Source organism: Kwoniella bestiolae, chromosome 3 (assembly GCF_000512585.2).
Source record: "Kwoniella bestiolae CBS 10118 chromosome 3, complete sequence".
NCBI lineage: Eukaryota > Fungi > Basidiomycota > Tremellomycetes > Tremellales > Cryptococcaceae > Kwoniella > Kwoniella bestiolae.
In genome coordinates this window covers 1,673,793-1,689,974 of record NC_089243.1, presented here as the reverse complement: position 1 = coordinate 1,689,974, position 16,182 = coordinate 1,673,793, and the positions used below count along the sequence as shown (strand labels likewise).

Sequence of the window (16,182 nt, the reverse complement as noted above, 5' to 3'; positions counted from 1 at the left end):
TGATAATTCTGCTACTGCTATGACTACTAAACGTGTTCTTTTTTACTTCCACGTCATCCTCCATCTCCTGCTTCTTTACCTACTAATCCTCTAGAGAGACTTAGGCGGTACCAGAAGCGGTGATGGTGACCTTGGCCTTGGGTTCTGCGATAATACCAGTATACATCAGCTTTCACTTCCGCGTTGTAGCGAGGGGAGACAAAGCGGAAGAAGCAAAATACTCACTACCAGAGTCGGAACCGTAAGATTCAATCTTCTTGACGAGATCTTGACCAGAGGTAACTTCACCGAAGACGGTGTGCTTACCGTCCAACCATGAGGTGACAACGGTGGTGATGAAGAATTGAGAACCGTTGGTGTTGGGACCGGCGTTGGCCATGGAGAGGAGGAAAGGTCGGTCGTGTCTGAGCTTGAAGTTCTCGTCGGCGAACTTGTTTCCGTAGATGGACTAAAAAGTTATACAACAGTAAGCTATGTGTCCTTCTATGTATTGAGATGAGGCGAGTGAGCTCACTTTACCACCGGTACCGTTGTGGTCTTTGAGAAATAACGTCAGTATAAGCTAACACAAAATTATCCATTTTTTCATAACTTACTGGTGAACTGGAAGGGATAAGCAATGTCAGCTACCTTTCTTGCCTTTGGGAAGAGCACCTAAACACAACACTCACGTCACCACCTTGGAGCATGAATTGAGGGATAACTCTGTGGAATCCTGATCCGGCGTAACCGAAACCTTTCTCACCGGTACAGAGGGCTCTGAAGTTGGCGGCGGTCTTGGGGACGACGTCGTCGAAGAGCTTGAAGGTGATTCGGCCGGCGGGGGCGTCTACACAAGCAAAACAAATTAGAAGATGCTCAATATACTCGTTGAGAGAAGGGTCAATGCGCAGTACGACGCTGAGGGTATACTCACTGTTGATAGCGATGTCGAAGTATACTTGACTATTGGAGGTATCACGTCAGCCAGATGGCTCACATGATATGATAATGAGAAGGATGGCAGGGAACTTACGACATTGTGCTGGCGGTGGAAACGAATCGTTTTGCGAAAGACATTGTTGGAACGTGCGTTGGAAGGTTGTTGGTGTTTTACAGACGACAAAGGAATATAGAAGAAGAAGAAGAAGGACTGGTAAGTATGAGCGTGCAGAGCTATCAGAGGGAGATTGAGAATGGATGTTATGACTTACATTGTTTTGTTTTTTTTGTGGTTGTGGATGGAGAGATGAGGATAGAAGAGAATGGAATAACTGTCGGTTATATATATGTTCTTCTGAGAGGATCGGTTACGATGGGATGTGGGGACTGTGACTGGTGGTCTTACTCCACTCGTCACTCCCAAATCATCGCGTCACCGTTCAAACATACACATTCCAGGCTCATCGTTCAACGCTGATCGGTGATATCGGATCATATTCCCACGTGTAGTGTGGCACATGAAGATCAGTGTTACTAGTACTGTGAGTGCTACTAGTGGAGTTTGTGTGTATCTCCTTGTCTATAGCGTGTAAAAGTCAAAGAAGTGAGACGCGCCTCGTGCCTGTATTGGATGCGATGTTACATGTTATCGATAGCAGCAAGTACAACAGTGACAAAGGGAGTACAAAGAGAAATGTTCATGATTGGTAGTCAATCAACATCACCATCACCGCATGTTCTCATCGCACTTCGTTCTTTAGCGTCCTATTCGTAGTCTAGACTGACTCCCGCTCTGGCTGGGCTTCGTTATATCGAAGTTACGACTCTGGACATAGCATTTCCGGAAGAATCGGACGCCAACTATCATGGAAGAAATAGTCATTCCAAGTGAGTCTGGATTTTAGTTGACTAGCCTGGCACCCCTGGTGTCGTACTCGACACATGAAGTCGTACTAGGCAGGGAGCTAACGATGCTCCTTTCGTTCTCCAGACTTGGAAGACGACGATGATGATTTCCAACTCCCCCTTACCAAACCCTCCTTCGGCGCAGGAGGTTCAACATCCTCTCTTCCCGAAACCGATCCCTACGCACATCGCACCAACCCTTCCACAGATGCCTCGACCTCATATGCCCCCAGACTACAAGCCACACCCACACGACCCATCCTCCCACAGGCATCAGCGTCATTCTCCGTAGGTGTACCTACACCTAATACGAAAGCCCACGGATTCGGTCAAAGTTCAAGTTCGACTTCGGATGATCGTTCGAAATTGGGCAAATTCAGTAATGGATCTTCCTCGTCTTTGGTCACTCCAGGTACCTCCATAGGCTCTTCATCAGGCTTCCTACAAGCTAGAAAGGGGTCTTTGGCATCTCTCAAGAACGCATTCAAATCTTCCTCTTCATCAAATAACCAAGCTATCCCACCAGTACCAACCTTAGATACCAAAGCCTATGGAGCACCTGGATATCCTGCTCTTCGAAATCCATTCTCAAGGTTCGATTCCCCCATATCACCCAAACATTCTACCTTCAAGACTCCCAACTCAAGGAGCGGGAAAACCCCTTCGACATCTACGACAGCTTCTCCAGCTCAGCATAACATCACGCCCAGTGGAGGAGCAGTAGGATACCATAATCCCGATGGACGCAAGTACTCTATCGCATCTTCCCATAGATCTCAGGGAGGAAGATCGATAAATTCCCAGGGTTCATCAAATTTCAGAGCAGAAGATCACCCGATGCCTGCTTTACCGCCTATACCTATGCGTCAAACGCCGTCACGAATGAATAGGATGGGAAGCGATGCGAGCGTCTTTGGGTTCACGTCGAGACGGAATGGCAGTATAGGTGGAGGTGGTGAAGATGGATGGGACGGGGCGTTTGGGAAGACGCCAGGTGAGGAGGCTTTGAAAGTGGTTTTTAGGGATCTTAGGGAGGCAGCGAATCAGAAAGTGGGAAGGATATGTGCTAGACCACTGGTGAGCTGCCGCTGTAGCGTAGTTTGGTTCTTCGTGTGCTGAACTCATGACTTGTGTAGAACACTCAACCTTCCTTGCCTTCCTTCCTCGATTCAGGGGTGGATCCAACTTTCGACTCCCTCATCAACTCCCTGGCCCATTGCGGTACGCGGCACGCCAGACGGGTGGTAGACCTCCTCATGAGCTGGTGTAGAGATTATACGGGGAATATCGGTGCATCGGAAGTCAGAGCGCATCTGGATCGATCACTAGGTCTTCAGATGAGAGTGGAAGATGCGGCTGCGATTCTGCAATCACGGAAATCCTCAGCAGCAAAATTCATAATGAACCGATCATTGATTGAATTGCTCAAGGTGATACCTAAAGATTCGTTAGATCAGGAATTGGGAATGACATTAGAACAAAATGCTTTCAACGCATACAGATCCGAGAAGATAGAAGAGATCATCCAGTTTCCTCACAGGAAGGCTGTAGCGCAATTGCAGGTGGAGCTGTTGGGACAATTATCGAATAATCGATTCTTGACCGTCAGTGATAGATTTATAAGGGAATTATCGAAATATACATCTACCAACCAGCCTACCAAGGAAAACGAAGCAAGAATCGAACATCTGCTGAAAGGGATGAAACACCTGAAATTGAGGGTATATCCGGAGGATGAGTTGGAAATGTCATCGGAATTCATGACGTCTTTGGCAAGCTTCTTCGCTAATTCCCATGGTCAAACGCTCAAAATCGCATATGCAGAAACGTTCACGAGTCTCCTCCATCCGGTTATCGAGACTGCTACTGCCGAAGTCAATCATCCGATGTGGTCGAAAGCTATTGCTATCATTCTGGAAAGAGCCTTGGCGATGGCTCAAAAAGCACGGTACTGGCCCGCTGCGTTTCCACTGGTGATCACTGCTTTGGGGGTCTCGCCCAGAGAGGTGTTCATGCAGCAGTGGCAATCGTGTATGGATGCTATTTTAGCTAAATTCAAAGTGAGTTGCATAATTTCAATGTACCTTGATCGCATCAACTTGTTGACTCTTGCTGCTTAGGACCGCAACCTACGTGCCATCGCCATGGGTGCCTTCGTCCGCGTACTGTGGATTTATCTCAATCGATGTTCTGAATCTTCCACTTCTATGCGAAAACGACTTGATCCGTTGGTACGGACATGCTTCACTCCAACCGGCTCCCTATATCCTCCCGAACTCCCTTCCGATCCATTCATCGCGATCTTGCACTTCGTCATGACTCGTCATCTGGATTATGGGGAAGAATTTGCATCAGAATTTCTCAGAAATGGAGCTGTGGATGGTATGGCCGACCGATCAACGGTACTTGTCCGAGCTATCAACTATACTTTGCGGTCGATAGAGTTGGAGAAATCAGCTACGTGGCCAACGAACCCAGATTTCACGAAATTCGAATTTGAGGGATTTGAGAGCTCGGGAGAAACGTTGCCTTTCGATGCGGAATCGAAACCTGAAGTACATGATCTCCTCAAACGATGTGGACCTGCCTTCGTGGAGCTACTCTTCCAATGCGATAACAACATCAAACATCTTTTACTATCGAACGACGCGGTAGCTTTATCCGGTCACGCCTCGAGCCATTCCATGGACAATGTATCCGAAAACATCTGCGTCAAACATGGTGATGTCTATGTCACCTACTCTGCTCGATATGCACCCACATTGCACTTGATGTGCGCCCTGCTCGAGTCATTTCCTCGATGTATGCCTAGCGACGTCAATTTCCCTCAACTTGTCAACGTCCTCTGTCGGGCGACCTTCTCTGGCGATCCGAAAGTATGCTCGATCGCCGGAGATACCCTTCGTAGGATATGTCAAGATCCCGAGAAATGCTCGACGGTAGTCAACACCTTTCGCGAATTCGTGTTCGAGACTAGACACGTGTTTCGAGATACCTTTATCGGAGCGAGATTACTTGAAAGTCAATTTGAAAGGATCATCAGTTTATGGTTGGATCTTCTGCAAGTGCTGGTCGGCCATCAGCGAGTCGCTGAGGCTCAGGCGATCGATGATGAGACCGAAAAACGCGCGCCTCCTATCGAACCTTCTCAGATTAGCAAGATTGAGGGATGCGCATTGTTCCTTCTCTGCTCGACTTCGCTCCCTATTCGTAGACTGGCGAATCAAATCTTAGTAGCCGCCAGGAATCTAGAGGGACAACAGCGAAGACCCTCAGCAGCATTCAGGTATAGCCGGATCGTACCTGATAAAATCGCTTTGACGCGTGTATTGCAACTGCTGGAATACAATGTTGAAGAATCTGATTTAGCCACGATAAGGGGATTACCATGGATGACCTCCAGTGATCGACATCGAATCGATTTACTCTGCAGTAAAGACCGAAACAAATTACTTCAGCGCATAGCAGAGAGTGATCATCCGAAAGATGGTTTATTGTGGTTATCTGTCTTACCCTTCTTTATCGGAAAACTGGTCGAGCAATTACCTTCACCCGCCTCGGATCTACGTCAAGTCGTTTGTCAGCTTGTTCTTCGACTTCAGGCCCATGTAGCTTTGGTAGCTGGATCCGGCGTATCGGGTACTACGAGAGGAACACCCTCCCGAGGAGCCGTCATTGCCCGAACGTCCTCGGACACTGCTATCCTAGCTGATCATTGGAGAGCTTACCTCTCGGTGTTATGCGTTACTATGTCTTCGAAAGGTCCTGCACCCCCCACACCACCTGTACATCGAACCAAGGATGTGGTAATTCTGAATCAGGAGATGATTAATACTCCCGGACTGTTCTCCTATCTCACCTCTCTGCTGGGATGGGAAGACCCAAGATTCAAGGATGCTGCGGTATACGCTATGGGATCTATCGGTCAGGATCTGCTTAGACCACTTTCAGAGATATTACTCTCGGTAGTTAGGAGGCTAGCAGATGGAAGTAAAGTCGGTGGCACCCCTCGGACCGACGGTGGAGGAAACACCTCCAGAAGAACCCCTCTTACAGCCCACGGACCAATATGGACCTCTGTCGCCCATGTTTTCAGACTCATCTCGCCATTACTCCTAGATGCCAAGTCGTCCTCGCACCTTACCAACCTATCTTCAATGATAGGTTTCGTTAAAGTCACCTACACCCTCCTTTCAGATAGAAGTGTTAAAGAGGATTTCGAGCTCCAATCTCTCAGGAGGTCTTTTTGCATAACAGTCGAAAATCTCACAAACTCCCTGGGGAAACTCGACTCGTCAGATCGATTCCTTGGAGAAGAAGTGAGAGGATCGATCTTCAAAATATGCTTTGAATGGTGTCATGTTGGACGACGACCTGATGTAGCGAAGGCGAGGGAATCACAGACGCTCCAAGCTGCCGCGGAGGGGTATAGGGGAGATAGGGATCGGGCGCAGTATTTGGATGATCTGCAGGCTAAGACGAAGTTTTTGAGCGCCGCTGCGGCTGAGGCTATGGCGGGGTTGTGTGTGAGTGCTTTTCTTTCTATATCTGGGATCTTTGCTTTAATTCGGTGAATCAAAGGGGTTCAATGTTGTGGTTGGGACTGTCGGTTTTCTTAAGTCCTGTCTGTTGAGCTTGTTGAGCGGATCAGCTGATACTGGATATGTTGTGATGTCGTAGCAAGGGAAACTGATCTCTGCAAACGAAGCCACACCCGCTCAGCAGGCTTCGGATCACATGGTTGAGCCACTAACTGTCCTTCGATGGATCAGAGGCATGTTCTCCTCGTCCTCGGTATCTCATCATGAGACTGGAAGGTGAGCTCTTTGAACCGGTGGATTGTAGCGTGAAACTGATTCAGTCTCACAGACGCGCTTTATTCGCTCTGATCAAGTACAATTGGGATTGTGATCGATTACTCGACGAGGTCCTCCATCAATCCTTTGGTGAAGGCGAACAATTCTCTCTCGAATCCTCCTTCTTTGGTGTAGTTGCCGATGTCCTTTCAGAGGGTCACCATACCCTACCCATCGAACAGATAGCGTGTCTGGCATTGTCAAAACTTGGTCATCCTGTCTCAGCAATCAGGCAAAGAGCTTTCCAACTTACCGAATCACTATATATCAACCCTTCCAGCAAACTTCAATCTACCGCTCTGTTCCCTGCTATTGGAAGCTCGTCTGCCAACATCTACCAGAATGCCCAAAAGGAGATGTCAGTCCAGCTCGCTTCGATTTATGCCGATCATGCCTTCCCCTTCTTGGCGGAATGTACCACTCGGCTCAGTCAGCTTGAAGCACCTCGTCGACAAGCTACATTATCGATCTTACGACCTTGGGTAGAATACCTAGATCTGGCTTCTGATACCTCCGAATTGTCTCCCGAAGACGCTGCAGCTGAACATCAGGCTCTGCAAAATCTGGTATACCTCGCTGTCAGATTCAGCGATGATCATCTGGAAGATGTCAAGTCGATCTTTGTATCGTTCGCTGATGCGGGATATGCTCATCAGCAATCGCCCCCTCAATCGCAATCGCAGTCGCATAACACCAATACCACTGCTCTGATGAAATTTCTCTTCGAACAAGGAGGGAAGAGGAAATCGCCCGAATTCGTCAATCATGCGCAAAGAATCATGGCTTGTTTGGCACAATCCAAAGCTGGTGATGCGATCTTCGAGGAGATCTGCAACTTCGTGGAGCCCAACGCTATGGCTGCGCTGCCTGAGGCGGATATACCTCCCAGTCCTATGACTTCCTTGGTCAACCTCGATTCACTCATGAACGCACCTTCCTCAAGATCACAGACTTTCTCTACCGGTCAACTGGCTCTGCTCTTCGCTGGAGAACTGTTGCCTCACCGAATAGACGATATATCACTAGGTAAACGATTACCGTCACTCCTGCATGCCGCCCTTGTACACTCCGACCATAACTCTTCAGCATTACGAGATCAGGCTCAATCGGTCTTGTTCCAAACCCTTCGAGCGTGGATCTGCGACTTATCGAACGTTCCTACTGGAGATGCAGCGAGTATATGGTCATCGACGGAGAATAAACTTACTTCGCTTGCTCGTACGGCCTCTACAGCATTCTGGAAAGCCGACGATAATGGAACTTCCGAATCTGCCTTTCTGGCTCCACCTAAAATGACGGGTCTGATCATGAAGATCCTAGGTATCCTGCTTCCTCTCCAACCTCGGATTAGACAACAATGGGGAGAATTAGCATTATCATGGGCTACCTCTTGTCCTATTCGTCATTTGGCTTGTCGATCTTTCCAGGTCTTCCGAATACTTTCACCAAGAGTCAACCCACGCATGGTCTCTGATACACTAGCCAGACTTAGCAGCACCATCGCATCTCCCTCGTCTGAAATCCAAGCATTCAACCAAGAGGTTCTTCGAACCTTCGCAGCGATGGTCCAGAACTTATCGATGTCCGAGGCATACTCTTACCCTCAGATATTCTGGTGTAGCGTCGCGTGTCTTACAACACCATTCGAAAACGAATTCACCGAAGTCATCGAATTACTTTCCCAAGTATTGGACAAGACCAACCTATCTGATCCATCGGTGGTAGGACACCTGGTCTCGTTCAGACCGCCAGATTGGGTCGGTCCAGCACCATACCTCCAATCTCTGCTGTTGGTTGGACTGAGATCTTCTAAAACTGCTTTCCTGACATTCGACCTCATTCGACGATTGACCTCGGCCTCTCAAGATGAATTGATCGATTCGCCCAACGATAGATTATTACATGGGTTTATAGCAGCACTACCATGGATGTTACATTCCCTAGAAGTTGGAGAACCCAATGAAGAATTGGCATCTATGGCATTAGATCTAGCTTCCATAGCGGACACTCAAGGAAATGCCTCTTTCTCAAGGTTACTCACCTCCTTCGCCAGAGTGAGGTTTAGAGCGAAAGACGATTTCATCAGACAGGCTTCAGCATTATTACGAGATTTCATGTCGTCCCATGCGCTGGATATCGTCACCCTCCTATTGGGTTTCATACTCAACACGAACGATTGGATGAGAGAGAAATCCATGTCTATACTTAAACTGGTGCTTCAATACCCCGAAGCTAGGGTACCGATCCAACAAAATGGTAATGAATTGCTCGTACCCCTCCTCAGACTGGTATCGACCAAACATTCTTCACAAGCTTTGGATGTCCTGGATATACCCTTACCTCCCTCCTCGATGGATAATGCGGGCGCAATGCTCTCCCCCAACTCGTTCTCCAAGGAAGGAGGAGGAGAGATATTCGGTTCGATAAATGATGAGACCGGATGGTCCGTCCCGAAAACTAAAGAACTCTCAGCAATGACGAAAGAAAACGTCCATGCGGTGTTTAATACCTGTGCGATTGAGACTAGAGCAGCATCGGCTCATTTCTCGGTAGTGCAGTTTACAGATCTGGGTATGAAGAATGGCTTTAATGGATTTGGAGGGCTGCCGAATCACTCGCAAATGTCTTTCGACCTCCCCTCCCCGCCCTTATCAAGCATTGCCAACCACTCGCACCCCAATCAGCCGTATGGCATTGGAATTGGAGGGAAGAATATAGATAATCAAAGTATTGGGGATTTGGTAGGGGCTTTGCATTCTTTGGGCCAGTTCTTCGATGATGGATTGTCAATTGAGGGTGAGGATGAAGGGTCGCCTGGTATCACTGAGAACCATCAGGTGTTTGGTAGAATGGGGATGGGGATGTTTGGAGGAGCCGGAGCGGGACTAACCCAGAGTAGGAGAGGGAGTGATGCGAAGGCGCCGGTTATGCCATATGGACAGGGGCATGGGCATGGGAAGAGTGGGAGCGATGTTAGTGAGAGGAGGTTGAGGGCTATTATGGCTGTGAGTGCTTTTGCTTGGTCTCTCTCTCGTCTCTGACATTATAAAACCCACCCTTCTCCCTTTCCAAAATTATCAAATTTTTTTCGTGCTTCCTTGACTTGCTATATCTTCGAATCACGCTACAAGAACTCACGCGGATGCTGATGATGGTTTTGGTTCTGTACGTAGCGCGGCCACCAAGCATCAATCTCTTCACCAATCTACGAGACCTCCCCCTCGCATTCCACCATCAATGGTCCGAACCCCAATTCCTCCTCGAGCGGTAACATACCAAACTACAACCGCGCGTTCATCCACCGTCCAAACATGTCAATATCCATGACCTCCGACTCATCCATCACCTCCTCCCTGGATGGAGATAATATAACTCAGAGACTAAACTTCCAAGGACAAGGCAGGGACGATTCGACAACAACAGGAACAGGAAGACATTCAAGGAATAACTCGAATTTGAACGTATTCCTAAATACCCGCCGCGGAGGAGGACACGGACAGATGGAAAGTGTTTCGTCGATTAGTGATGCCGGTGATGCTGCTTTTGGATTGGACGAACAGAATCATAACCAGTCGATGGTTTCGATTAACTCTTTTATGAATAGACAGGCTATCTGGGAGGGTACTAAACCTGCGCACGAAAGTGGGAATAGTAATGGAGTTAATGGGATAAATGTGATGAACGGGGTGATTGATCTCAATGAGAGAGAGGGGAGGAGTGAGCAGAGTACGCCTGTGTTGGCTAGGAGGAATATCAGGTAGATGGACTATCTGTTTGTATATAGGTTAGAATGGATAGATATGTAGATGTAGGGATATTATTATGTAGCTTATAGTGATATTGGGTAGATAGAACGATAGTTATGAACATCATGTACACTGCTATTCCGAAGGGTTCGCTTTAGATTGTAGTGCGACTAGGTTTATGACCGGCGCATTGCCGAGCAGATAAATGCATAGGGGTGATATACCTGAGAAGGTGCCAAGGTATGATATTGTACATCAAGTGGAGATTATTCTAAATCCTATCAAACAGAATTGCTCTACGACAAATCCATACCCTCTTCATCACCTTCTACAGGGAACCCCCTCTGTCTCAGCGTCTCATCTACAGCTGCTCTCACGTCGATATCATCTTCCTTGATGTAATTGTCGTTTCTACACGGGAGGAGCCAGCAGTTAACAATCAACCAGAAGGCATATGAGGACTGATGAGACACGACATATACTTAAAAATGAAAAATAAAGAAGAGAGCGAGCTGCACTGCAAAGGTAACAGGAAAACCCAAACTCACTTCAAGCTGGATTTGTAGGATTTATCAACGGTGTTGAATAGATCACGCAGGTTGGATAAGGCCTTTCGGAAACAATCTACTGCTGACAAGCCGTCTGGAGATGGGACGTTGTATCAGCAATTCAAATCAATAGTTACGATCCATTTCAATTTGGGAGGAAGGATGTTCTAGATATGGGAGTACGCGCATGATATTTGATGAAATAATCACTCACCATACATCTGTATACGTAAGTGGATCTTGGGTTCGGAGGGATGAGGAGCAGTGTATCCGCAGAACTCTACATCTGGGCTGTGACGACAACCGAGATGATATGGTCAGCTCGGTATCTGTCTGTAAAGTAGGATGAACAGGACTTTGATGCGCCGAACTGGGTTAGGGTCGAAAAAGGAGTAAATGAAGACCCACTCTTTCATTATTATCCATCTCAAAGCATTCCCAAGCGTATGATCCTCCTGCCATAGACAGAAAGTACATGCTGAATAGTCTGGTTCGTGGCCTGGTAACTGTATCACCAGGTTGAATCAGCCCATATCTCTGTGTTTCGTACGCAAATGTACGACAAGGTAGCTGCGGTAAGCAATGACGGTTGGAGCGAACAGAACAACACTCACTATAGAAACCTTCTCGTGTATCATAGAAGTCGATACGGACTGTAAGAGCGTACCGGCATTGTCTAATTTGGAGGTGGACTGTTGGGGAGCTTCGTCGGCCATGGTGCGGTGTTTCTTTCTAAGTTTGTCGTTCGGGTATCGATTCTGGTGGTTCTTTCGGTTGGTTCTGAGCTCTTCTTCTTCTTCCTGTAAATGGTGTATATCCTGCTGAATTTAGGACGTTGTATATGTCTTTTATATCATGTATAGTTGATGATGATACAGCTTGAAGTTCGTTGAAATCAACGCATCAACATCAACAAATATTTTCGAAACTTATCTGGACCCTCCTTGTTGATGTGGCGGACATACAGCTGATCTCCGATACAATGCGCTGGTCCCTTCTGCTTCACTCGTATAGATATTCTCCGATCATGACTTGACCCAGAAGTTTATTGTCTTTCGCCTTCTGTCCACGAACAATGAACAACATGATACAATACGCATCGCATCGCAGTCCTTCATCTGCCCCCCGCATGAGGCTACTCCGCTTTTGAACCCCTACTTCAGACCCGGACTCCGAGCGGGGTATCTCTGCTTTCAGTGTATTGTTCGTTCAGGGCTTTGGTCCCGTACTGCTGGGTTATGTCCGAACGTAGTTGGAAGGTCAAAAGGATGATGAGATCATTGTCATTGTACTTTACACGCTGCTTCATTGACAATACAGGTTGTAGCTAAAGATCTGCGCAGAACCCTTACTGACATTGCAGAACAATAACGCTGATATACTGATACGGTACTAACGCTGCGTTAACAATGCCCAAGTCCATCTGACAAAAAACAAAGAACGCAAACGGAAGAGAAGGAAAAGCGACAAAACCTCATGTCAATCATCAATCACTCACTCTTTTCCTCTATAGACAACCAGAATATTATTGAAGATGACACATGATCTGAGCGCCATGCTCCAACATTGATTTGATTGTTCGATACCTCAACCTGTTTGAAGTGCAGCATCAGACAATTGAAGACTTGTCGATCCAAGCAAGGGTTAAAAACGAAGATGAGATGAGATGGTGAAGTCAAGAACAACTAATTGAGTGATTGGCGAATGAAGTGTTTTGTTTTGTTCAGATTGTGTATATATACAGTGACATTTCCGAGGAAAATAGCAAGAGTCTGTATCGCCCCATCTCAGACGATAGACCAACCAACCTGCTCTTCAAGTTCACCCTTCTCACCCTTTCACCATCTACCTGTGACGCACCGCCAATAACATCTTAAATCTACACGATGCACTCACACGAGACCGACACTCCCCTCACTCCACCCCAATCATACAGATCTTCCCCCACCCCTTCAATGGGATCTACCGCTTCCCTCTCCTCGACCAGATCCAGGTCGTCCTTCTCAATCAGCAGGTACTCGCCCTACCCCCGAGTCAAGGTGGAACGCGAGGATGAGATGGAGATGCTGAGAGATATAAGGGAAGTGAGATTGGAAGAGTATAGGAGGAAGATGCAGAAGGCGAGAGTGAGTCATGCCTCTCCCGTTTCTCCTGTCCCTTCGCAGACATCCGTCTACAGATGGTTTTCTGAGGCTGAGACCGTCGAATGGGTTGTGGTAGTCTACAAGTCCATATGACGAACTACCTACTGCCAGACCTAGACCTAAGCTCGCTACCATGTCTTCTGCTGCTGAAATGAGGAAACAGTGAGTACATCCTATCTCGTGATCCCACTGCAGTACTCCCATACGAGTATTTCACACTTGCTAATAACCATGTTCCAATCGATAGAAGACGACACCTATCTCACCGAAGAGCATATTCAATGTCCACAATTTCCTATGGATATTTCCTCTTCCCATCCCAAAGACCCTCTCCATCCCTCTCGATTCAGACTCCAAAACCATCTCCCTCGTCTATCCGTTCCTCAGCCAAACCCAAAATCTCAATCCAATCATCCTCCCTGCCAACCAGATCTATGACCCCTCCCACCCCGAAACCAAGCCTCGGCAGTCCCACTCTGGCATCTCCAATCACTCGAAAATTGATCCTTGTCAATCCCATTGTAGCGCACCACCTCAAACATGGAGGGATGGTTAATATCCGTTCAGTGGATGGTCAAAATTATTTCAAAGTTTGTCTACCCGGGATGGGCGGTGTGGAGATGGTTAGGAGTCTGGCTACTTCTACTTGTTGATCTTACTTCCGCCTAGTATAGAGGGGGATAACGGGAAGGGAAAGTAGATGGGGAATGTAATATAGTTGTATTCTAGTATACCCTTATACGTATCATGCGAATATCTTGGAGAGGTGGTCGTGAGAGTTGTGTATAATATGAGGGTGTAGGTGAACGATAATCATGCAGAAACGTCTTACGATATACGCGAGAAGCTTATTAGATCCGAGCGAAAGATGAAGATACTCTATATGAAAGGGTATAGTCTGCATGGTATTATTAGGAAGACGCCGATACAATATCCATTCAATCGCAAACTCATCCCTCACTTCCCTAACGCTTAGCAGGACCTCTCCTCTTAATCTTAGGGAAAACTACCGGAGCCTTCAGAACAGCTTTCTTGCTCTTACTAGCTTCTGCTAGAGTTATACCTTGTTTCTCCCTTTCAGCGGGGGTGGCGACGTTCACGGTACATCCAAGATTCTTGAACATGTTTTCGATGCTAGATAGACACCGCTGGTCAGCACATCCGATTATGACCTCACATATCCTAAGCATCTTATCCCACGACCTCAAAGGGATAATATAAGTGTAAATGATGATTTCCCACTCACGTAGCATCCTTAGCTTTCAGATCCCTCGCGACCCTCCAAATCTCCACGCTGAACCCATCTAAGGTAAGGTACAAAACGCATATCCAAGCTAGCAGCTTAGTCTTCATCTTCTCAGTGATGACTCGTTTCTTCCCTTGTACCTCTGAGAACCGCTTGATGGACCCGTCGAGGAGCTGTTGAGGTACATTAGGGAATTTCGATTGGATTTGGGACGGAGGGAGTTTGGAGATTAATGAGGGGTTGTCATAGAGGGATAGGAGAGTTGCAAGATAGAGGACGTATTTCCTATTTGGTCATGGTCATGACGAGTCAGCTCGGGATCTCACATACCTCTTCATCAGAAGTGATTGACAATATGTGACACCTCTTAGTAACGCAGCATTCACCAGAAGAAAGACAGTGCCTAAATCTCTGAAATGGCATCAACAACAAGTACTCACATTTGTTCCTTCCTCGCCACCTTATCCTCCAAATTCAAGATATACCTAATCCTCATATGCAACCAATTCGACTTCTTATGAGGAGGTAACAATTTCTGACGAGCATCTTCGTCCTCTGCATGGATGAGCTGAGAGACACTGATGGATTGCCATTCTGATGGAGAGATCAGTGAGTCTCGGGGGTACACTTCGGATGGGTCGGAGGTGCTCAGGTTGGGTATGGGGATGAGCTCGGATGCTTTGACGGGGCCTGGAGCGATGAAGAGTTAGCTTAGCTGTCATCTTGATTTCTTCAATCTTAGAGAAGATAATTCTATGTGAATGTGGGGACCAACTTGGCGTAGACATAATGGATTAAACAATAAGATTCAACACAACCCACCATCACTCGTTTCCATCTCAGGTATACTACCCATCAAATGCCCCTTAACACCCTCCATGGCAGATACGTCCACCTTGTTCCTCTCCTCAGCTCTGATCTGGGTCTTGGCCTTTCTCGTACCGAACGTTTCTCCCAGGTCGTTTCTTTGGGCTTTCCAATGAGCTCTCGCATCGCTTGCGGAGGGTAACGTGACAGAGGAACGGAGTCGTTTGACCCCGTGGGTAAGCAGGTATAAGGGAGTTGAGGGGTTGATGTGGACGGTTCCTGTTGAAGGGTCGTACAAGGCTGGGAGGTATCTGTACCATTACCATATATCAGCACGAACTCTTGAGGAAATCACGACTGTGAGTGCGTTGATGTAACTTGATAACGGGTTGATACTCACTGGCAGTCTGCACCTTCGGTATTCAAATTATGATCCCTATTCGTACTGAAGAATTCCACATCTTCAGTCTCTCCAGCAATGATGGTATGTTGTTTTGTCAAATCAGATGATGATCCAACATCTCGAGTGTAGATGGTGAATGGGGTAGTCTTCGATGGTCTGACCGATGGGAAGTTTACTGTTTATATCCGGATTGTCAGCTATCAGTGGAAGAGGAGACCCATTCTCGGGAAGCTGATAACGCTAGGCAGGCGGGAGCAGTACATACCGAAGGCTGGACCAGCGGAAGTCGACCCTTCCTCTACAACCACTTGGACGTCTGAGCTGCCCAAGTTTGCGGCATCTGATTTACGCTTTTGCGATTTCCTGGATGTCTGAGGGGTAGAAGCCATCTTGCCTTTGTTGCCGTGGTCTTGTTGGTGTTGTAAGATATCGTTACTATCAGAATAAATAAAATAGTCAGAGATGACCTGGTGCTCATTGACCTTTTCAACTTTTACTATTGACGACTTGGAGGAAGGTCACGTGATTGCTGTGTGGCCTGGATGGCACGTGGTTACCTCGCTCTTTCGGTGTTGATCTCAGGCACGTAAACAAAGCTCATCTCG

At 47.3% G+C, this 16,182-nt stretch overlaps 5 protein-coding genes across 5 annotated transcripts; 2 read left to right on the top strand and 3 right to left on the bottom strand.

Annotated features, from left to right (window-relative positions):
- Nucleotides 1–100: 100 nt before the first annotated feature.
- I302_105301 (peptidyl-prolyl cis-trans isomerase) lies at nucleotides 101–1,059 on the bottom strand (the record flags this gene model as incomplete). The annotated part of the gene is made up of 6 exons (XM_019195167.1): nucleotides 101–144; nucleotides 226–448; nucleotides 515–537; nucleotides 668–829; nucleotides 917–945; nucleotides 1,016–1,059. The coding sequence occupies 6 exons, from the start codon at nucleotides 1,057–1,059 to the stop codon at nucleotides 101–103; spliced, it is 525 nt and encodes a 174-aa protein (XP_019042880.1).
- A 728-nt stretch (nucleotides 1,060–1,787) lies between these two features.
- Nucleotides 1,788–10,444, top strand: I302_105300 (uncharacterized protein; the record flags this gene model as incomplete). The annotated part of the gene is made up of 7 exons (XM_019195166.1): nucleotides 1,788–1,809; nucleotides 1,913–2,904; nucleotides 2,964–3,887; nucleotides 3,948–6,353; nucleotides 6,508–6,644; nucleotides 6,697–9,688; nucleotides 9,857–10,444. 7 exons carry the CDS (start codon nucleotides 1,788–1,790, stop codon nucleotides 10,442–10,444), a joined length of 8,061 nt encoding a protein of 2,686 aa, XP_019042879.1.
- Nucleotides 10,445–10,725: 281 nt separating this feature from the next.
- On the bottom strand, nucleotides 10,726–11,693 carry I302_105299 (uncharacterized protein; the record flags this gene model as incomplete). Its single annotated transcript, XM_019195165.1, has 5 exons — nucleotides 10,726–10,840; nucleotides 10,978–11,071; nucleotides 11,192–11,268; nucleotides 11,386–11,483; nucleotides 11,592–11,693. The coding sequence occupies 5 exons, from the start codon at nucleotides 11,691–11,693 to the stop codon at nucleotides 10,726–10,728; spliced, it is 486 nt and encodes a 161-aa protein (XP_019042878.1).
- Nucleotides 11,694–12,863: 1,170 nt separating this feature from the next.
- I302_105298 (uncharacterized protein) lies at nucleotides 12,864–13,774 on the top strand (the record flags this gene model as incomplete). Its single annotated transcript, XM_019195164.1, has 3 exons — nucleotides 12,864–13,103; nucleotides 13,198–13,283; nucleotides 13,369–13,774. 3 exons carry the CDS (start codon nucleotides 12,864–12,866, stop codon nucleotides 13,772–13,774), a joined length of 732 nt encoding a protein of 243 aa, XP_019042877.1.
- A 312-nt stretch (nucleotides 13,775–14,086) lies between these two features.
- Nucleotides 14,087–15,966, bottom strand: I302_105297 (uncharacterized protein; the record flags this gene model as incomplete). Its single annotated transcript, XM_019195163.1, has 6 exons — nucleotides 14,087–14,255; nucleotides 14,368–14,652; nucleotides 14,808–15,057; nucleotides 15,190–15,485; nucleotides 15,575–15,752; nucleotides 15,843–15,966. The coding sequence occupies 6 exons, from the start codon at nucleotides 15,964–15,966 to the stop codon at nucleotides 14,087–14,089; spliced, it is 1,302 nt and encodes a 433-aa protein (XP_019042876.1).
- Nucleotides 15,967–16,182: the final 216 nt, after the last annotated feature.